The sequence below is a fragment of the Ostrinia nubilalis genome, chromosome 30 (assembly GCF_963855985.1).
Source record: "Ostrinia nubilalis chromosome 30, ilOstNubi1.1, whole genome shotgun sequence".
NCBI lineage: Eukaryota > Metazoa > Arthropoda > Insecta > Lepidoptera > Crambidae > Ostrinia > Ostrinia nubilalis.
This window is the reverse complement of record NC_087117.1, coordinates 3,444,096-3,466,837: the sequence shown is the minus strand read 5'-3', so window position 1 is coordinate 3,466,837 and position 22,742 is coordinate 3,444,096. Positions and strand designations below refer to the sequence as shown.

Genomic DNA, 22,742 nt, shown 5'->3' with positions numbered 1-22,742 from the left:
AAGTATTTGTTGTATGTAAAGAGTTTTCTCCTCTAGCAACATAAAAATGCGAATTTTTTTCTTTCATTTCCCTCCCCGACGGACGACGAGTGGTTCGATCGTTTGGTCACGTCACCTTTTTATCCGTGTAATGTCTGATTTTTGCATCCCACATGCTTAGGGGTAACCGAATTAAGAAGAAATTAAAGAATCCCCGCACCAGAAGAAAAGTACGAGCAATAGCAGACGTAAATGTGAATTAGAAAGTGTGAACATAGTCTCGAGGTGTACGGTCCGTCCGGTTCGATCTGGTTTTTAGCAGTTTGATCCGCGAGTCGGGCTCCCTTACCCCATATTCCTTTACTTAGAAGTTTATTTGTGTGTTATAAAGACTTTATTTTACATATTCTTAGTGTTTTGTGGTGAATTAGTTAAATAAAACCGAAGCAAAATGTCTGAGGAGTCGTCAGCAGATCGCAATGTCGAGATTTGGAAGATCAAGAAACTCATCAAAAGCCTGGAAATGGCGAGAGGGTGAGTTTTTATCGTTCTTTAACTTATTGACGTGTTGTTTTGTGGAAAAAATCGATTGTGCTCCCAATAGCCCAAGACACGTTTTAGTCACAATGCCAACGAGGCTGCGTCAAATTTGGCTTGATACAGCTGTCATGCGTTGAATTCTGGTGCATGCGCTCATAACCTGTGTAGAAGCGATCATCTGGAAGGCCACAGCAGACCCGTCAAGGAGTTCGCTATAATTCAGTTTGCGCGCGTAGGTTATGCCACGCCAACTTGAATCGATATTTTGCAAACAAGGAAAATCAATAACTTTTACTTGGCTTTGTGTTTCAAACTCTGTAGAGGTGAAACTGCGCAAAATATGACGAGGTGAATTGAAAATGCGCGCTCGAGTAGCTTCCTTGATTGTTGTTGTCCCTTTCCCACATAGCATGGCATTTTTGGGCATCTGAAAGTAAATGAAATGTAGTCATTGAAAAGTGCAATGAACTCTTTCAAAGATGCTAAGATGTTTTACAGGTGCTTCAGTCATCATTTTACCCAAAAAATACTTTTATATCTATCTGATCTAATTATTGCAAAGAAATTGTGAAATATTATGACATTAGAAGAGAAAGTTATTCACCAAATAATCAGCTGATCCACTAACTAGTATAATTAGTAAAATGGCACATGAAAATAATTGTTCAATAAAAGCCATAACAACAATAAAATTAGTTAACTTCAAAGTAAACAACTCTGGCTATCTCAAATACAATAACTAAACAGCATGGTATTAAAATATCATGGTAATTTTCTGTAGTCTGATGTCCCAGAGTGTTATTTGAACCTGTTTAAATTTTGTTGATAATGCAGGTTCGCCATAATCATAGGTCTAGTTCATAACTCAGTACGGGAGCAGCACCGGAGTGTAATTTCGTAGTAAAATGTCAGCAATACTTGAGATTTGTCATCGCTTGCCTTTCTAACTGACGTAACTGACATTTTGCAAAGTTTTCAGGCGATTAGGTAGATCGATTCGTCTTGCAAAATTGATTAAGATGGTGTAGATCAGGGTTTCCCAATTTTTTTTTGCCAATGAACCCTAATTTATTATACTTTTCCTAGCAGAACCCCCGTACTACTCCGCCCGCACGCCCTGCCTCTCCCTTGTGCGTAAACAAGTCGGCGCGAGCGAACAACGTCGGTCACGAAACGTGGGATAATATTTTTTGCGGAACCCTTGCGGCCTTTCCACGGAACCCCAGGGTTCCGCGGACCACCATTCGGGAACCGCTGGTGTAGATAACTCAGTTTCGAAAAAAATAACAGATACGTCAGTTAGAGAGGCAAGTGACCTTGTATGCCTGGTCATGTCATAATATGTCAATGTCACCCCTCCCGTGCCGCTCATATACCCCAGGCACGTACTGAGTTAAGCGCTAGACCCAATACTGCAATCTCTACAACGAACTTTGTGAACAACAACTGTTTTTTAAGTCAAATTACTGATGTATCGCTTGAATCATACGTAAAATGATGTAGAACAATGAATCATGTTTGAATGAAAAGAATGAACTTTCATAAAGATATTTTTATGTGTTATGATTCACACAACACATTTATACTAATATTATAAATGCGAAAGTAACTCTTGTCTTGCTTTCACGCTTAAACCACTGAATCATTTAGCATAGAGATAGTTTGAGTCCTGGGAAAGGACATAGGATAGTTTTTATCCCGGTTTTTGAAACAGGGACAGACAAAATTCCACGTGTGCGAAGTCGCAGGTAGAAAGCTAGTATAACATAAGGTGCATATTTCAAACTGAAGCTCTCAAGTCAATTTAATTTCAATCATAGTTAAAGGTTAGAAGATGGTTGAATTTCAATATTCATAGGCCAATTACAGGGCACAAAGGACTAATTTGTAAACTGAACCTTAATATGCTGACCATAGAACAGATAATTAATTTTCTATTATAATTGTTTCCAGGAACGGCACATCCATGATATCGCTCATCATTCCGCCCAAGGACCAGATCTCCCGGGTCTCCAAGATGTTGGCCGATGAGTTCGGCACAGCGTCCAACATCAAGTCAAGAGTCAACCGTCTCTCGGTGCTCGGAGCCATCACTTCTGTGCAGCATCGACTGAAGTTGTACACTAAAGGTGGGACTTGATTTATTGTTTAGTTTTTAATATCATTGCATTAGGGCTATATTTCACCGGGACACCATGGCGGCGCAACCAGTCGCCGCTACCAACAAAATGTATACAGCTCTATAGAGAGTTACCCACCTGGTGTCCGTTTTGTCCGACTGGTTGCGCCGCCATGGTGTCCCGGTGAAATATAGCCCTTATAGTTCTTGCAACTCACGAAGGCGAGTAAGCTTTACTTGTGTGTGTGCGTGTACATGCACAGAACGATAGTGTAATGTCTATCAAAACTATTGAAAAACGAACAGTAGCGAGTCTAGCGAGCCACCACACATGTAAAGCTCTCTCGCGTTCGTTCGTGAATTATTGCAACAACTATACTCATTAGGGTCCTCGCCCACAGCACGGTGATTTTATTTAGTGATTCTGTCGCGCGATCGCATCGCTACAGTCGCAATGCGGTCGCGAGCTTTGTGCCCTCGCCACGCGATACTGTTGCGATACAAACGCGATTCAGTATTGGCATAAAATTACCTGCGATCGCTAAAGTTGCCGCGCTACCCTTCCTCCGTTCTCTCCCTGTTGTCGTCCGACACGGTCGCGCGTTTGCATCGATACGGTCGCGATGCTGTAGCGCGTTGCAAATGCGACTAATGCGCGTTAGTAGCGATATTTACGAGACACGCGACAGTCAGCATCACTACAAAAATTCGCCATAGGCGAGGAGCCTAAGTGCCACGGGCCAGTGTATAAAAAGCTAGTAGTATAAAAAATGTGATTATACTTTTAGAATAGCTTCTTTTCTGTTTAATGTAGTCACAACATTTGCATAACACTTCAAGATGGATGATTGATATTCTGACAATGTTGACGCTTAGTGATAAAGATCAACCTTGACCATCGCACATAACTCAAATGTTATATTCCACTACCGTTGGCTTAGTTAGTATCCATTTAAAACACAATCTGCATGATTAAACTTTTATTTTACTTAGCACCTCGTTTCAGCCATAGGAAGTCCACAGTACACGGTCCACTGCTGGACAAAGCCTGCCCCAAGGATTTCCACAACGAACGGTCCTGCACCTCCCGCGACCTTCACCAGATCGTCGGTCCACCTAGTACTTATTCACCAATTTCTGAGTTTTCTGACAGATTAAGCTATCAGGGACTAATTCAACAAGCGTTGGAATAGGCCCTTAATATTAGACATTTTTGAGTTAACATCCATCAAAATCCATCCATTAGTTTTTACATGAAGGAGTAACAAACACATTCGTCCATCCTCATAAACGTAAGCGTTAATTTATAACATTAGTGTAAATTGACAATTTGCTATGAATTCCCTGATGTTACGAGGGTGGTCTGAAAAGTTTCCGACCTAACATAGATACAAGATTTTTTTTCTTAAAATTTATTTTTATTTTTCTACATAGTCTCATCTACAGTAATTAGTCGGCGCCTAAACTCGGATTTATTGCGCCTAAACTGCGCCAACAGAGCATTGGAAATGTTCATTCGAACACGTCGTTGGTCTGACGTTAGCAAACGCGGCACCCAACGCGCGGACAGCTTTCTCATGCCTAAATCTTGATTTAATATGTGACAAACACGTTCTTTGGACATTTTCATTGCCTCTGCTATCTCTCTCACTTTAATTCGGCGGTCGTCTAACACCATTTGGTGAACTTTAGCGATGTTATCGTCAGTAGTTACAGTTTTTGGACGTCCCGAACGTTCATCATCTCCCAAGCTCTTACGGCCACGTTTAAATTCGGCTGGCCAAAATTTTACTGTGGTAAATGACGGTGAAGAGTCCCGGTACACAGAATCTAACTCATCTTTGATTTGCGTAGGGGTATTCCCTTTCAAAAACAATATTTTATGACAGCTCGATACTCGATTTTTTCAATTTTCACAAAAATACTCACATCAACTCACTCAAACGACTTTCAAATAAAAACCGCGCTTCAAAAATGGCTGAAACTTTGAAGTGTTGCTGTCAAAAGATGCACAATTACATTCCCTGACTTTAATTGATGTGTGCTGCCATCTTCACGTTGAGGTCGGAAACTTTTCAGACCACCCTCGTATATGCCATAGTTATTTTATACAGAGAAGGGTAGGAAGTGGGTTCCCGTCTATCAAACGGCACTACCAAATTGGCCGCTGCCGCCGTGCCGTGCGTTTCCACCTACATTACTATGTATTAACATTAAATAAATGTCCCAACGAGCATACCTATTACATATCCCCAAAGTGGATATAATATGCCTAGAAGGTAATGGATAAACACACTTATATTGACGCATAAAACGAAAAAATGAACGATACAACATTAAATGTTTCGCTTTTAGATCAATACGAATACGATAAATAAAAATAAATAAATCAATACATTTGAATACGAATACATTTGAATGTGATTTTTTTTCTTCTTTACATGCACAGCTTTTGCGTCAGGCACGGTTGACACAAAAGGTAGGCAGGCTCTTAAACGTTGCATGCAAAATGTCAAATACTTTTGTCAAAAGTGCATAACGTCATATTGAGCAGAAACTGATTTTTAAATTTTCTACGTACTTTGTAAGCTATAACCACAGAATACATAATAGTAGCAATAACTACCTTACCTTACTTTGGGACGCCATCTAGGCGCTGTTTGAAATTGTTCAAAGATAAAAAAAAACCTTATTTCTTCATTCCTTAGTTACATAGGCCCTTTCCAGGGTACTTAAATAGCTTGCCCTACTTCGGTACAACATATGGGATGGTGCTGAGAAGAAATGGCGAAGGAAACTGTCTTTACTCAGCCTTTTTCAATCAAATACACAAATACTTCATTAAACAAGATATGTAATAAGTTCGAGCTAGGCGGTTTATCCCACTTTGTTCACCTGGGTGATATCACCTAGATGGAATAACGTATATTTATAGTGTCCTCATATCACGTTGGAACCATGTCACCCATTTGATATCATCCAGGTGAATTGAGTCGACTAAAGCGGTCGCCTTTGTTCACCTAGGAATAAATTTACCCAGGTGAATATACGTTTTTCATTGATCAAGTGGACTTATATCACCTGTGGACCCATGAAAAGGTGAGCAAAGTGGAATAAACCAGCTAGGCAGGTAAAGTCCACGCACTCTCGTTTTAACACATCCAAAATGTCCTTGTTGTAACTGTTGTAACATTCAACTATTGCTGTGCCTTCAGTTGTTCTATATCGGTTATGACCTCTAACCTCAATCTCTTTTTTTTTCTCACAGTTCCCCCAAACGGCCTGGTAATCTACTGCGGTACCATCGTGACCGAAGAAGGCAAGGAAAAGAAGGTCAACATTGACTTCGAACCGTTCAAGCCGATCAACACCTCACTATACCTCTGCGATAACAAGTTCCACACTGAAGCGCTGACAGCACTGTTGGCCGATGACAACAAGTTTGGATTCATCGTCATGGATGGTAACGGTGCACTGTTTGGTACGCTGCAGGGAAATACCAGAGAGGTGAGTCTTTGATGCCATTTTAAAGAATGAAGCATACTTGTCAACCCGGAAACGGATCGTAATTTAACAACTCGAGGCGGTTAGTATTCTTTGTATGAAACTCCGTACTGCAACCCGCACTTATTCGCACCTTAACGTATACGTCTCGCCTCGCGACGCAAGGCGATACGGTGTTGATCCCTTTCCGGGTAGATAAGTGTGCTATGACCTTAATTGCTATCAATATTGTCTGTTTATTTTACGCTATTTTTTATAACTTTTGGCCCACCGAGAGCCATTGAAACATTCAAGAATCCTATGTGAGATCCTTTAAAATTGGGGATATTTTTTTTCGTACTAATTTGTTCAGTACTGTAGATGCATTCTACGTACTACTACGTACGTAGCGTGTATTACGAGCGAGTATTCTTCACAAAAGTTGTAAAGAGTAAAAATACGCGTGTAGTGCGCTAGGTGGCGACACAGTAGTTTCTTGTAGCCGACAGCCATATCGCATCGGCACAGTACCGATCACTGACGTATCTAAACGAAAAATTGCTCAACTCTCGAGACAAGCTAAATTACACCATGTAGTTGACGACATTGAGTAGACATTTTTGTGACTACCTTCGCAAAGTAACCTTCTGTACGTACTTACGTAGTTCGATCGAGTATTTAGGTGTTCGATCTATGCTTGTCCCACTATTAAGTGTGTGTGAGATGACACCTTGGATTTTAGAGTTTAAGATAGGGATATTGTGTTGTCTCGCTCTAAAATCCAAGGTGTCATTTGTGTCCAGTGGGTCAAGCTACTCTGGAACCTAAATGTTCATTTTCTACCCTTCGCGGGGAAACGTTGCTATTATTATTCCATATTCCTCTTTCCAGGTCCTTCACAAGTTCACCGTAGATCTGCCGAAGAAGCACGGCCGTGGTGGTCAGTCCGCACTGCGTTTCGCGCGTCTCCGAATGGAGAAGCGTCACAACTACGTGCGAAAGGTCGCCGAAGTGGCCACTCAGCTGTTCATCAGCGCCGACCGGCCCAATGTGGCTGGACTAATCCTGGCTGGCTCGGCCGACTTCAAGACCGAGCTGTCGCAGTCCGATATGTTTGATCCGGTGAGTAGAAGAGGTCTTTGAGATGCCTTATAGCCACGTCAATTTTAGGTGCGACGAAGGAATGCAGCGACAAAATACGTCAATGTCAATCATCCAAATGTCACTTTGTCTATGATCTGGAGTCAAATGTCATTTTGAATATGGTCTGGAGTCAATAGTCGCTTAGTCTATCACGCTTATGTCACTTAGCCTCTGACCAATATGTCACTTAATCTATGAGCCAGATGTCACTTCATCTATGACCCAAATGTCACTTAGTCTATGACCCAAATGTCATATAGTCTATGACCCATATGTCACTTAGTCTATGATCCTTATGTCACTTTTGGCCAAGTGTCACTTAGTCTATGTTTATGACCCCTAAGTCACTTTTGGCCAAGTGTCCTGGTCATGCTTATAGCGCTCGCGCTGCTGCCTAGTGTCTCTCGGTATGCGATCTTCAGTTGTCTCCCTCTCTCCCTTCCTCTCTCTCTCTCTCTCTCTCTCTCTCGCCACCTGTACGCACACCAAGCGTCACAACTACGTGCGGAAGGTCGCCGAGGTGGCCACGCAGCTGTTCATCAGCGCCGACCGGCCCAATGTGGCTGGACTGATCCTGGCTGGTTCGGCCGACTTCAAGACCGAGCTGTCGCAGTCCGATATGTTTGATCCGGTGAGTGGAAGAAGCTTCTGACATCCCTTATAGCGACGTCAATTTTAGGTGCGACGAAGGAAACGGCGTCAAAAATTGTCGTATCAATTTCAAGTTTGACATTAACCTAATGTCACTTTGTCTACTGTTCGTAGCCAACTGTCATTTTGTTTCCGGTTTGTAGCCAAATGTCACTTGATCTATGACCAATATGTCACTTTGTCAATGACCAATATGTCACTTTGTCTGTGACCCATATGTCACTTAGTCTATGACCCAAATGACACTTGGCTTGGCCCAATGTCACTTTGTCCATGGCTATGACATGACCCATAATATGTCACTTTTGGCCAAGAGTCACTTTGTCTTTAGCTATGACCCTTATGTCACTTTGTAGCGCTTATAGCGCTAGCACTATACCTATAGTGTCTCTCGGTATGCGACTGTCAGTTGTTTAGTTGTTTCTCTCCCTCTCTCCCTTCCTCTCTCTCTCTCTCTCTCTCTCTCTCTCTCTCTCTCGCTCTCTCTCGCTATCTGTACGTACAATAAGCGTCACAACTACGTGCGGAAGGTGGCTGAGGTAGCCACGCAGCTGTTCATCAGCGCCGACCGGCCCAATGTGGCTGGACTGATCCTGGCTGGCTCGGCCGACTTCAAGACCGAGCTGTCGCAGTCCGATATGTTTGATCCGGTGAGTGAGACGCCCTATAGCGACGGGACGAGGGAATGCAGCGACAAAACTTGTGTCAAAGACAAGATTGACAGCCAAATGTCACTTTGTCTATTGCTCCTTAGCAAACTGTCACTTGTCTATGGTCTGTAGCTAAATGTCACTTAGTCTATGACCCATAATTTCACTTTGTCTAACATCATTTTTGGTCAAGTGTCACTTTGTCTATGGCTACGACCTTTATATCACTTTTGGCCAAGTTTTGTGGGCATGCTTATAGCGCTCGCACTTCTGTGTAGTGTATCTTTAAGCGATTGTCAGTTGTTACTCGCCCTCCCTCCGTCTCTCTCTTCCTCTCTCTCTCCTCCTCTCCTCCTCCTCCTCTCTCGCGACCTGTACTCACAAGAAGCGTCACAACTACGTGCGAAAGGTGGCTGAGGTGGCCACGCAGCTGTCATCAGCGCCGACCGGCCCAATGTGGCTGGACTGATCCTGGCTGGTTCGGCCGACTTCAAGACCGAGCTGTCGCAGTCCGATATGTTTGATCCGGTGAGTGGAAGAGGTCTGAGATCCCTTATAGCGACGTGGTGACGTCATTTCGAAGCGCGAGGAAGGAATGCAGCGACTAATAACTCACGTCAATGACTGTCACTTGTTTATTGCTCTTAGCCAACTGTCATTTTGTCTAGTCTGTCTACTGTTCGTAGCCAAATATCACTGTCTGTAGATTGTACTCAGAAGGCACTTAGTCTATGATCCTTATGTCACTTCTGGCCAAGTGTCACTTAGTCTATGGTTATGACCCCTAAGTCAATTTTGGCCAAGTGTCCTGGTCATGCTTATAGCGCTCGCGCTGCTGCCTAGTGTCTCTCTTTATACGATTGTCAGTTGTTTCTTTCCCTCTCTCTCTCTGCTTCTCGCTCTTCTTCTCTCTCTCCCTCCCCCTCTCTCTCTCTCTCCCTCCCCCTCTCTCTCTCGCCACCTGTGCGCACACCAAGCGTCACAACTACGTGCGGAAGGTCGCCGAGGTGGCCACGCAGCTGTTCATCAGCGCCGACCGGCCCAATGTGGCTGGACTGATCCTGGCTGGCTCGGCCGACTTCAAGACCGAGCTGTCGCAGTCCGATATGTTTGATCCGGTGAGTGAGACGCCCTATAGTGACGGGACGAGAGAATGCAGCGACAAAATTTGTGTCAAAGACGAGATTGACAGCCAAATGTCACTTTGTCTATTGCTTATAGCCGACTGTCATTTTGTCTCTGCCAAATGTCATGGCAAATGATGTTATCACTTTGTCTATGGCTATGATCCTATGTTTTGCCTGGGAACTAGATCGTCGCGGTATCTCTATTCACAATCTGGGGGTACTAAAAAGGGACCAGGAAAAACTGGCATTTGACTTACTTGACTTAAGGTCCTATGTCCCCTAGATGGGGCAGAGCCGCAGAGGGCGTCCACAACAGTCCTCCATCTCTTTCGGTCAAAACAAAAAACTGGCATTTACACATCATTATTTTTTTCCAGAGGTTGCAAGCCAAGATCATCAAGCTGGTGGACGTATCCTACGGAGGCGAGAACGGCTTCAACCAAGCCATCGAGCTCGCGGCCGAGTCGCTGCAGAACGTCAAGTTTATACAGGAGAAGAAACTCATCGGCAGATACTTCGATGAGATCTCACAGGTCAGTGCGATTTGAAACTTATTACTACTAAGTAAAGTAGGTTTTCGAATATCCAAGACCTTGAAACTGGTGGACGTGGCGTGGCTTAAATGACATTTCCCAGGTTAGTGCAGTTTGAACTCTATTTCTGCAGCATAAGGTGACTTTTAGACTGTTTGCAAGATCAACAAACTAGTGGGCGTGGCTTCGATGAGATTTCCCAGGTCAGTGCAATTTCACCTCTATTCCCACTGTATAAGGTGGTTTTTAGACTGTTTGCAAGCCAAGATCAAACTGGTGGGCGTGGCTTCGAAGAGATTTCCTAGTTTAGTGCAATTTCATCCATATTCCTGGTACATAAAGTAGGTTTTAGACTGTTTGCAAGCCAAGATCAAATCTGGTGGGCGTGGCTTAGATGATACTTCACAGGTCAGTGCAGTTTCAACTCTATTCCGGCTACGTAAAGTGGCTTTTCGACTGCTAGTAGGTGAATGACTGTACTCGGTCGAAAGAAGAGATAAAGCTCATTGGCAGATACTTTAATGATATTTCACAGGTGTGTGCTAATTTCAACCGTATATCAGTCGCAATAAGGCCCTTTAGGCTGGTTTTAGTGTCACGCGGGCCGTCCGATGCGAACCCGCTCCGCACGGCCGATCTGTGTGAACTTCTAGGGAGCGTTTTAGGCTGGTTTTAGTGTCACGCGGACTGTCAGTGCGGATCGCTCCGCACAGCCGATCTATATGAACTGCTAGGGAGCGGAGCGGTTCCTCCGGACCGTACAGATTGGCCGTGCGGAGCGGGTCCGCACCGGACGGTCCGCGTGACACTAAAACCAGCCTTAGAGTAATGCGGTCCGGAGGAACCGCTCGCTCCCTAGCAGTTCATACAAATCGGCTGTGCGGAGCGATCCGCGCTGACAGTCCGCGTGACACTAAAACCAGCTTTATTGTCGATCCTATTAACTGTTGTTAATATAATAAATGTTTTGTCTCCAGGATACGGGCAAGTACTGCTTCGGAGTCGACGATACACTGCGAGCGTTGGAACTGGGCGCCGTCGAGACGCTCATCTGCTGGGAGAACCTCGATATTCAGAGGTAAGGACTCAACCTTATATAACTGTTATAATATAAATGCTATTTGCAAAAGAGTTCCCGTTCCAATCTAGTTTTGCATTCCGCAAAAGTGGACTGTCGTGTGAACCATAAAGTTAATATACCTAGCGGAATAGAGTAACAAAGAACTGAGCGAGCGAGATGTCACTATAAGCAACACTGTGTGATAAAAAGAGATGCGTGATGCCGTCGCCGTCACGTCAAACAGAACCGTTTTTTGCAACTATTTGACAGTTCAGAGGCACTTAGTGCCATGCTGAAAATTTAAAGTTTGAGACACTCACATTTTACGTGAGTGAAATCTTGGATATTTATGAGAAATAGTGCATCAGAAACGTGCTGACTGGTTTAGTGATTGATTTATTGTACAAAACAGAGAAATAATGCTGACACTGACACACAAATAATATCCAGTGTCATCCGAAATTGGTTTTGTTTGACAGTTCGTGGTTGTTGCTCTATTCCAAAGGAATATTAACTTTATGGTGAGAACACACATATCGCGGGTCTAATCACGAAAAGACGTAACTGATTTTTATCAATTTTACAGGAGCGACAAATGTTGCTCCGTACTTCATAAACATGTAGTATGGAAAAACTTATTTCGGGCCCTTTTTAACTGTCAATACTGACTTCCAGACAGAAATTCAGTTACGATCTATTTTTGTGAGGTTATTCGCTGGGTGCGAAGTACTAGGTGGGGGTAACATAATCTATCGCAGCGCTCATGGTGGTCAAAAGTAGAAATAATGTAAGCTCTGTCATCAGATGTATCTGTCAATGGCAAAGCGATTCTACATAACACATTTTGATATCATTAATTAATCGCATGAAAAGGGTCCTACTGGGAACTTAAATAAAAGAGTGGACTGTATTTCGATAGGGCTGGTTTAATAGCCGTTTACAATTTGGAAATAACTAGACTATACAACGTGGTAGTACAAAAATGAGTCACAGTAGTTGTTGTGCACAGATGTTTGCCTTATGATGAGAGCGTGAATTATTGAACTCTGCCCTTGTTTTGTTCTTAATTCTTCTACGTCTCGGACTTGTCCAGCCAATACCAACGACTTTTCTTTAAATACGGTTTGTGGTTGGAATTTGATATAGTAACACTCACAAACCCGGTCTTCAAAACAATGCTCATTTCGATCTGAAAACGATATTTAATTTATTACTAGCGATACAGGAACATTTAAATATATTTACTGTTATATAATGAAACCGTTAAAGTAGCTTTTTCTTTTTGTTTTACTGTAAAACTACAACTATAAATGAAGTAAACAAACCCTGACACAATCAAAATTAAACACACTATTTGGATTTGATTTGAATGACCAAAATGATTTCAAAACCTTTTTTCCACCCAAATAGTGGTATCACAACAATTTATTAGTCGGAAATATTTGTTATTTTTTCATTTCGATATTTTATTCACAAATATACGACATAAATGTCAATGTGACAGAGCCCACAAAGTTGTGGACGCTAGTTGGCGCTGTAATCGTGCACAGAGCCAATAAAATGCACTTTTTTTAATAACATAGTGTGTTTAACTCGACATCACCATTTGTTAAGCGCTTGTAGGCTTTATTTTCCCTCAATAAGGTCTATTATTGTACACTTTTCAGATACGTACTAAAGTCGCACGCCACCAACCAGGAGACCATCCTGCATCTCACCCCCGAGCAGGAGAAAGACAAGTCACACTTCACCGACAAAGAGGTAATAATGGACTTTATTACTTACTGCATAAAGCACACAATGAGGGCTATCGTTTAGGTATTACCGTGGTTTAGCGCTCACTAGTTGGCACCACTGTAGTTTTTTTTTTTTTTTTTTTTTTTCTTTATTAAGGAAACAAACAGCATAAATTGATACATGTGAACTTAAAAATAAAAACAGTACAGTAGCCTAATCAGTTTCCACAGATAAACTTTACAAGTTAATCGAAAGTTATGCAGAGTGCGAGCAACTTAAAATCACAAAAAATGCACAACAAAACGTTACATTCTTAAGTGGACTGAAAAAAAAAATCTTTAATAAAATAAAAAAAGCGAAAGCGAAGAAAGCTTTAAACCCTTCAATTGGCGACGAAACTGCGCCAACTTACTTATTACTAGCTCTTATAAGAAAACTGTTGTCATCATTGTTACATCTGTAATTAGTCTTGCAAACCAGGGTAGAAAACGTAAACTTACGCCTCGCGCCAGGTCTAGAACACTTCAGAGCCATTATATCACTGTCACTTACTAGTGGAGTAGACAGTGGGGCTAACTGGTGAGTCCTGAAGCGGTAGAAGGACTCGCATTTGCACTCACCATTATGGCGCCACTGTAAAGTAGGGTCATGTCATTCGTAAGTGGTGCCAACTGTTAATGAAAACAATACCCTCATTGGTTAGTTGACGCCAATAAAATTCAAATACATATCTTCTTTAAAAATACTTAACTATAAGATTTTGAGTAGCAGAATATTGTCATTCAATGATAGCTATCGTTTTAGCGTTCACTGTACAGTAAAGTCACCTAGCTAGTGGCTAAAACAGTTGCACCAATTGGTGAACGCTTCTGATCGTCTAGGACAGCGTTTCTTTATGCCCGTTTTTACCATCAATCTCTAATTATTAAGTGACCCCTTTGAAAACAAAATTCCTGCTGTGTCACTTCTTTTTCCACTGTGGGTATTAACCTTTTATGTTCACGTCACGGACCCTTAAACACAATTTTAAGGAATTTACGAGACTTTTGGTGACTTTTTTTTAATGTTAAAAGGGCCACAGATAAGTTAAATCCATATTGGCGCATCCAATATCCTTATTTAGTCACACAATACTACAACTTTATACGTTTCTCCCAGAGCGGCGTGGAGTTGGAGCTGGTGGAATGCCAGCCGCTGCTGGAGTGGCTGGCCAACAACTACAAGTCGTTCGGCGCCACGCTGGAGATCATCACCGACAAGAGCCAGGAGGGCAGCCAGTTCGTGCGCGGCTTCGGTGGCATTGGCGGTCAGTATTAGCTTTGTAATACTAAATAAGTAGCATATATTTAGTTATTAGCTCATAGGCGCTCCTAGATTCTTGCCCGGGGCAGTTGGGTTTCGTTCTGACCCGAGGTAGTTAGGTTTCGTTCTGACCCAGGGGAATTGGGTTTCGTTCTGACCCAGGGAGGCGGATTTCGTTCTGACACCGGGTAGTTGGATTTCGTTCTGACCCAGAAGAATTAGGTTTCGTTCTGACCCAGAGGAATTGTGTTTCGTTCTGACCCGAGGTAATTAGGTTCCGTTCTGACCCCGGCTAGTTGAGTTTCGTTCTGACCCAGGGAGACGGGTTTCGTTCTGACCCAGAGGAATTGTGTTTCGTTCTGACCCGAGGTAATTAGGTTCCGTTCTGACCCCGGCTAGTTGAGTTTCGTTCTGACCCAGGGAGACGGGTTTCGTTCTGACCCAAGGTGCTGTTTCGTTCTGACACCGGGTAATTGGATTTCGTTCTGACCCTAGGGGTTCGGGTTTTGTTCTGACTCGGGGTACTTAGGTTTCGTTCTGACCCGAAAGAGGAGTTCATTTTGGGTCAGGAGGGGGTCATTTTGCCCTAGGAAGAATCATTGTCGCCTGTAGGGTAGCATTTTAGCCCAGAGAAGGTTTTTAGGCAGTCCCAAGCTGGTGGAATGCCAGCCGCTGCTGGAGTGGCTGGCCAACAACTACAAGTCGTTCGGCGCCACGCTGGAGATCATCACCGACAAGAGCCAGGAGGGCAGCCAGTTCGTGCGCGGCTTCGGTGGCATTGGCGGTCAGTACCAGACGTATATTTACTTAGCCTAGGCGTAGCCCACCGATTTTTAGTTGGCCGATAGATAGGTGCTTCAAGGATTTTACTTGGGGCAGTTGGGTACTGTTCTGAACCGGGCGAGTTAGGTTTCGTTCTCACCCCGGCTAGTTGAGTTTCGTTCTGACCCGGGCAGTTGGGTTTCGTTCTGACCCGGAGTAATTGGATTTCGTTCTGACCCAGGGAGGCGGGTTTTGTTCTGACCCAGGGGATTTGGGTGTCGTTCTGACCCCGGGGAGTTGGGATTCGTTCTGACCCCGGGAGTTTCGTTCTGACGCGGGGAGTTTGGTTCTGTTCTGACCCAGGGGAGTTGGATTCGTTCTGACTTAGGGAGTCGGGATTCGTTCTGACCCGGAGTAATTGGATTTCGTTCTGACCTAGGGATTTGGGTTTCGTTCTGACCCCGGGTAGTTGGGTTTCGTTCTGACCCTGGGGAACTGGGTTTCGTTCTGACCCCGAGATTTGAGGTTTGTTCTGACCCCGAGAAGTTGGCATTCATTCTGACCCGAAAGAGTTCATTTTGGCTCAGGAGGGGGTCATTTTGCCCTAGGGAAGAATCATTGTCGACTGTAGGGTAGCATTTTAGCCCAGAGGTTTTTAGGCAGTCCCCAAGCTGGTGGAATGCCAGCCGCTGCTGGAGTGGCTGGCCAACAACTACAAGTCGTTCGGCGCCACGCTGGAGATCATCACCGACAAGAGCCAGGAGGGCAGCCAGTTCGTGCGCGGCTTCGGTGGCATTGGCGGTCAGTATCTAGTATATTTGATGTATATTTATGTATATTAGATGTATACTGACGCGTATACTTAGTTATTAGCTCATAGCTACGCCGAGATTCTGATCCAGTTATCCTGGGTTTCGTTCTGACCCTGGGGATTTGGGTTTCGTTCTGACCCCGGGAGTTTCGTTCTGACCCGGGCGAGATGGGTTTCGTTCTGACCCCGGAATTTGGGTTTTGTTCTGACGCCGGGAGTTTCGTTCTGACCCGGGGAGTTTGGTTTCGTTCTGACCCGAGGAGCTGAGTTTCGTTCCGACCCCGGCTAGTTGAGTTTTGTTCTGCCCCAGAGAGGCGGGTTTCGTTCTGACCCAGGAGATTTAGGTTTCGTTCTGACCCAGAGGAATTAGGTTTCGTTCTGACCCGAGGGAGGGGTTCATTTTGGCTCGTAAAGGGGTCATTTGACCTAGGGAAGAATCATTGTCGCCTGTAGGGTAGCATTTTAGCCCAGAGGTTTTTAGGCAGTCCCCAAGCTGGTGGAATGCCAGCCGCTGCTGGAGTGGCTGGCCAACAACTACAAGTCGTTCGGCGCCACGCTGGAGATCATCACCGACAAGAGCCAGGAGGGCAGCCAGTTCGTGCGCGGCTTCGGTGGCATTGGCGGTCAGTATCTAGTATTATACTTACGCGTAGATTTCGTTACTTGCTCATAGGCCGAGATTTTTGCCCGGTACAATTGGGTTTTAGGTTTCGTTCTGACCCTAGGTAGCTAGGTTTCATTCTGACCCAGGGGAATTGGGTTTCGTTCTGACCCCGGGAGTTTCGTTCTGACGCGGGGAGTTTGGTTCTGTTCTGACCCAGAGAAATTAGGCTTCGTTCTGACCCGGGGAGATGGGTTTTGTTCTGACCCGAGGAGCTAGTTTCGTTCTGATCCGAGGAGCTGAGTTTCTTTCTGACCCAAGGAGTCTGGTTTCGTTCTGACCCCGGAAGTTTCGTTCTGACCCAGGGAGTCTGGTTTCGTTCTGACCCCGGGTAGTTGGGTTTCGTTCTGACCACGGGCGGTTGGGATTCATTCTGACCCAAGGGAGGGTTCATTTTAGCTCAAGAGGCGGTCATTTTTCCCTAGGGAGGGTTCATTGTCGCCTGTAGGGTAGCATTTTAGCCCAGAGGTTTTTAGGCAGTCCCCAAGCTGGTGGAATGCCAGCCGCTGCTGGAGTGGCTGGCCAACAACTACAAGTCGTTCGGCGCCACGCTGGAGATCATCACCGACAAGAACTGGGTTTCGTTCTGACCCAGGGAGGCGGATTTCGTTCTGACACCGGGTAGTTGGATTTTGTTCTGACCCAGGGGAATTGGGATTCGTTCTGACTCCGGGCTAGTTGTGTTTTGTTCTGACCCCGGGGGAGTATAGTTTCGTTCTGACTGAAAAGGTCAGCTGGTGGTATGGTTAATGAATATTTATATTTTATTTATTTACTTTAACATCCCTAAATTATGCTTTTTCTTTGTATATTATGGATTATACAGATAACCAAAAATCTAGTACCAAATAAATATTATCCATACATGGATGACTAAAAAAAATCATAAATACCCTCATAAAATTAACTTAAAACTGTGCCTTGACGAAAAATACTATTTGCCTGAAGTATATCCATAACATACACAAATGTATGCGTTTCTTTAACTATGAAATTGCCGTTTTTCTTTTTTAAATAATTCAATTCTATTTACATCCAAAAAATCAGTTGACGTTTAACTAACTCTAAAATAAATCTTTTCTAAGTTTTTTTTAATAAACTCTTCATACAAAACGGCAATTTCACACTTAAAGACAAATATCCAAAGCTATTTCCCTACTAATGTGTACTGTTTCTTCTTCACGCTGCTTGGACGCCAACGGATGTACCCAAAACGGTAAAACTTTTCACATACAGGCATACTACGATACAAAGTGGATTTCCAATCGCTCCAGCTCGACGAGCCCTTGGACGACGTAGACCTCGATGACTATTAAAAAAATCAAAAAATAACAAAAAAATAGAAAACCAAACGAAACGAGAATTTTAGAGTCCTAATATTATTAATTATTCTAGTCCTAAGAACAGCTTGCTAGGTTTCGTTGACAGATGTCGTTTGCGTTTGTCACGTGGTTTAAAAAGGTCTTGCTGTCTTTCCCGAAGACTATAATCCGGGCCTTTAGATGGCGAGAGTGAATAGGCACTTACAGGACAGATATGAATCATCCTAGACTGCATCCCACTTAACGTCAGGTGCGATTGTGGTCAAATAACTGCCTTGTTATGCATAAAAAAAATGATTTTAATGTTCCTAACTGCGCTTACGAGTAGGCGCCACTAGCGAGTGGTAGATCTAACGGCGACAACCAAACTTCTCGCTCGAATTTTCTCCTCTATTTATTAGATTAAAATAATGCCACGTTAAATTATCACTGTTACGGGATTTGGCAACAAAATACTTTTGTAAAGAAAGGTAAACAGATATTTACCCTACCGATGTTTCCACTCGGTTGCACGAGTCACGGTCGTGGGAAGACACAGATTCAAATTAAAGAGCGTAATTACATTAGATTACCAATTTATTCCGCCTTCAAGCGTCAATTTATTTAATGAAAAGAATTATAGTTTGGTTGTCCATGGCAAGGATAGTTCACTTTTAAAAAGTCACTGTGAAACGAATGAATGGACTAAATAAAAATTTGGGGAGATATTACATGAGCTTATAAATAACATTATAAGTCAATAATGACTACTTTTGATCAAAAAGACGCACGATTGTCGAAGTTTTATAAAAGCATTTTGAATTTAAAAGATCTGGGATAATAAATATCCATGGTAAATAACAAGTGTAGTACAAAAGAAAAATTAAGCAAATGTATTGTAAGCAAGCATTCCTACTCAGTGGACTGACGATATAATAAAGGTCGCGGGAAGCACCTGGATGCAGGCAGCGCAGGACTGCTCGTTGTGGAAAACCTTTGGTTGAAACGGACGAACAAAAAAATATTTTTATTAAATACTTCAAACCACGTGACAAACGTATTCGTATCATTATTATCGTGATCTATCTTTTCGTTGTTATTTACGTTCGCTTCTCCTTCCCTCTCTTCATGGCTTCATTTTTTTTGTTATGTGTGACATAAGCTGGTACCGGGATTTGTTAGTACTAGTTTTAAGAGTATTCAATATTTTACATTAACGTCCGTATTCAAAAACATTACTATGAGGTCTCAGTGCGCGTGGACGCACAGGGTGACACACGAACCAATAACAGAGCTCTATTCAACGCTGTGCGTTTGATTTGCTGCTTCACTTAAGCAAGCATCGTTTATGAATACGTAATATTCATGTTTCACAGTTTCTAGAAACATAGAAAGTATATTTTATTAGGCACTAAATATACAATAAAAATCGGTCTTTACAGTATTTATTATGCCAGTCAAACATGTATCAGTCAAGATGTTTGCAAAGATGCAAAAAATCTGTATGTGTATTTGTACAAAGATTTTATTTACTCGAAAAGATAATCCGTGCCTTTTCAAGGCCAGAGTGAATAGGCACTTACAGGGCAGGTGCGATTGCTGTCAAATACCTGCCTTGTTATGCATAAAAAAAAAGTTGTGAACTGTTGCAATACATTGTATTTGTATGTAACGAAAATATCCATTCTAACTTTCTAAGAAACTACTGTATTTTAAAAATATTTTTTTCGCGAAGCACTTAAACTTCATATTAGCAAATCTTGGTACTGGCTGAAGTAAAGGATGGAACAGAATAAAATATATATTATCTATATACATTTACATAGAATTAAATCATGATTAAATGATCGGATGTTTTTTAAACTTCAGGTAATATGGTTTAGAATATTGGTCAATAAATAATGCACCATATGCCCGTGGCCTAAGAATCTTATTTGCTTGAGTCATTGGTGACTGACATAGGTACATGAGAGCTAATCAAATATACACCTTAGGTTCAAAGAAATATACAATCTTTTAAAACGTATACAATGAGTTGCATCCATACTTGCCCCAGAAGTAAAATTGCATCCGATTATTTGATCCTTTTGAATTTATACAGGGCGTTTAGAAAAGGTACGCAAAAACTTACAATATACATAATTTCATTGAAAACAACCACTTCACACTTCCACTTCTCTAATTGTTGAAAACTAATAAATCTTCATGATTGAAACTAAAATAAACTTTTCAAGAAATATACTTGATAGTTATTGAACTTAGAAGTTTCTACCTAACACTGCGCTAGGAAGGTTATGTTTTTGCGTACCGTTTCTTACAGCCTGTATAACATGCGGCTTATACGGACATTTTTACACGGACTGCTCAGGAATATCTGATATAAATATAAATAGTTATTTATTCAAATATAATTTAGAAAGGACCTCGATGGACATAATATAGAATTATATTTACTTTTGTATATTTATATTTATTAGTATTATATAACCACCGGTTCGGGGAAGATACCGCTTTACAAGATGATCTACTCGAAACGTGACGAAATCAATTTGTCTCCCTCACACGTGCCAGAAGTCGTGGTGGTGTGAGTGAGACAGATATCCAGTAAATATAAAGAGAGAAATTAATTCGATAATTGTGACAATGTGACCACAGTTTGTCCCTCTCGCACGTGCTAGAATTACTGGTGATGTGAGAAAGACAGATATATACAAAAACAGAAGTAACAGCAACAAAATATACATTTAAGGGAAAATGTGGAGCGGTATCACTTCTCTCGAGTATATCGGAATCGCATAATTATTGCAATATTATAAAGTACAATTCAAGTTATTTAACGATTAGTATAGAATTATAGAATTTATATGGCAACACTGCTCCTTTTATATGCCAACGGTGACAAGAATATATTTAATAAATTCTTTTTCCGCACTTTCGTGATTTCGATTAAAATATTTGACTACGCATCTATAGCTTTTAATGTATTTAATCATTTAATAGTCATAACATAATCAAATTATTCATGGTTTTTGGATCTTAAGCGGATAAGATGGGAACTATATTCCCATCGCCATATAAAAGGCTAAAACCTCCAGTTAATAATTAACCAATGTGACTTATTCTACGCCAATCACTTATGATATAATGATAGTTAATAATTATATTACATAAATAACGCTATTGCTCAGTATATGAAACTTGTTTGAAAATGCTAACATAACGATAACTAAAATAATGGGTTACTTATAAATAAATATCCTTGGACATTTTACACTGCGTCTAGATATTCGCTAGATAGGTATACATTATAGGGTGTATGCATGATATATTACAATAATTAAATAGGCATTTTCCGTCTATAATTTTTATTGTTTTCAAAAGGCAATAGTACTTTAAAACAATTATCGTTTAAATTAAATAACCATAGTTAAAAGACTGGCCACTACAACGTATGATAGAATGGATGATGAGGGTGTCTCCTCCACTTCCTTAATAAGGAAGTTCCTAAAACGTTACCGCATACTTACAAATGAATGTGAAAAATTCCTCCAAAATCCCAGGTATTTTGTATTACAAAATACAGAGTTATACAATTAATAGTTATTTATACGCAACTTTTTATAATACAGGGTGACTGGAACTGAACCCGCCATAGCTAATACGCGTATAGAGGAGGTCATTTGCTAATTATTGAACCTTAGTTTCTATGACTAAAGTTTCATAGTTTAGGAGATATGTAAATTTTTATACTTTTTCCGAAATTTGACCTAAAAACGGCTTAATTTTTTTTTCTCGCATGATTTTAACCGATTTTTTTATTTGATAATAATATCGAATAAACCTTTAGTCAAATAAAATAAATTTCAGATCCAGATAATGATTGAATAACTAATTACGAGCCGCCAAAGTTTAACAAAAGTACAAACCATGATAAAAAATTCAAGTTCGAATTCGATTTAAAAAAAAACTAATGGTGATAATGGATTGCCAATGATCTTAAAAATATCTTTACCTTCTCTTCTTTCCAATGATATATCACACGTAGTGATTAGATATTGAAATTTATTAAAAATTCAAAGTTTATGAAAGAAAATGGATTAATAATACGAAAATTGTTCATACAAAGTTTCTTCAAACATCTCATATTTTCTGCTATACTCCTTTTCATAACTATTTTTGTGTGTTTTTTTAAAAATTAATTTAAAATAATAATCACATTATGAAGAAAAGAGTTTACAAAAATTCAAAATCAACTTTGTATGGATAATTTTTGTATTATTACTCCATTTTCTTCCATAAACTTTGAATTTTTGCCAAATTTCAATATCTAATTACAACGTGTGATATATCATTGGAAAGAAGAGAAGCTAGAGATATTTTTAAGATTATTGGCAATCCATTATCACCATTTTTTTAATTTAAATCGAATTCGAAGTAGAACTTTTTATCGTGGTTTGTACTTTTGTTAGACTTTGGCGGCTCGTAACTAGTTATTCAATCATTATCTGGATCCGAAATTTATTTTATTTGAATAAAGACATATTCGATATTAATATCTAATAAAAAAAAACTGTTGAAATCACGCGAGAAAAAAAATTAAGCAGTTTTTAGGTCAAATTTTGGAAAAATCTGAAAAAGTTTAAAAATTGACATATTTCCAAAACTATAAAACTTTAGACATAGAAAGTAAGGTTCAATAATTAGCAAATGACCTCCTCTATACGCGTATTAGCTATGGCGGGTTCAGTTCCAGTCACCCTGTATAGTGTGGTAAGAAATATAATAATCAACAAAGGCTAATTCAACGTCAGTGATAAAATATAAAACACGCTAAGATAGTCCACATTATATTCGATATTTTAGTCGAATTTGTTCGGAATCGA

The 22,742-nt window shown here is 41.2% G+C and overlaps 1 protein-coding gene across 1 annotated transcript; it reads left to right on the top strand.

The window, feature by feature from the left end:
• The first annotated feature begins 59 nt into the window (after positions 1-59).
• Positions 60-17,988, top strand: LOC135086234 (eukaryotic peptide chain release factor subunit 1). The gene is made up of 9 exons (XM_063981061.1): positions 60-513; positions 2,473-2,648; positions 5,907-6,145; positions 7,013-7,243; positions 10,070-10,225; positions 11,203-11,303; positions 12,953-13,046; positions 14,181-14,328; positions 17,795-17,988. The coding sequence occupies exons 1-9, from the start codon at positions 431-433 to the stop codon at positions 17,872-17,874; spliced, it is 1,308 nt and encodes a 435-aa protein (XP_063837131.1). The 5' UTR covers positions 60-430; the 3' UTR covers positions 17,875-17,988.
• Positions 17,989-22,742: the final 4,754 nt, after the last annotated feature.

What these genes read in the sequence shown, in the direction of transcription:
- LOC135086234 (XM_063981061.1), top strand. Translation starts at nt 431, where the DNA reads ATGTCTGAGGAGTCGTCAGCAGATCGCAATGTCGAGATTTGGAAGATC. An exon ending in ACTTCGATGAGATCTCACAG is followed by an intron (nt 10,226 to 11,202) that starts GTCAGTGCGATT and finishes TTTTGTCTCCAG; the next exon opens with GATACGGGCAAGTACTGCTT. An exon ending in CACACTTCACCGACAAAGAG is followed by an intron (nt 13,047 to 14,180) that starts GTAATAATGGAC and finishes CGTTTCTCCCAG; the next exon opens with AGCGGCGTGGAGTTGGAGCT.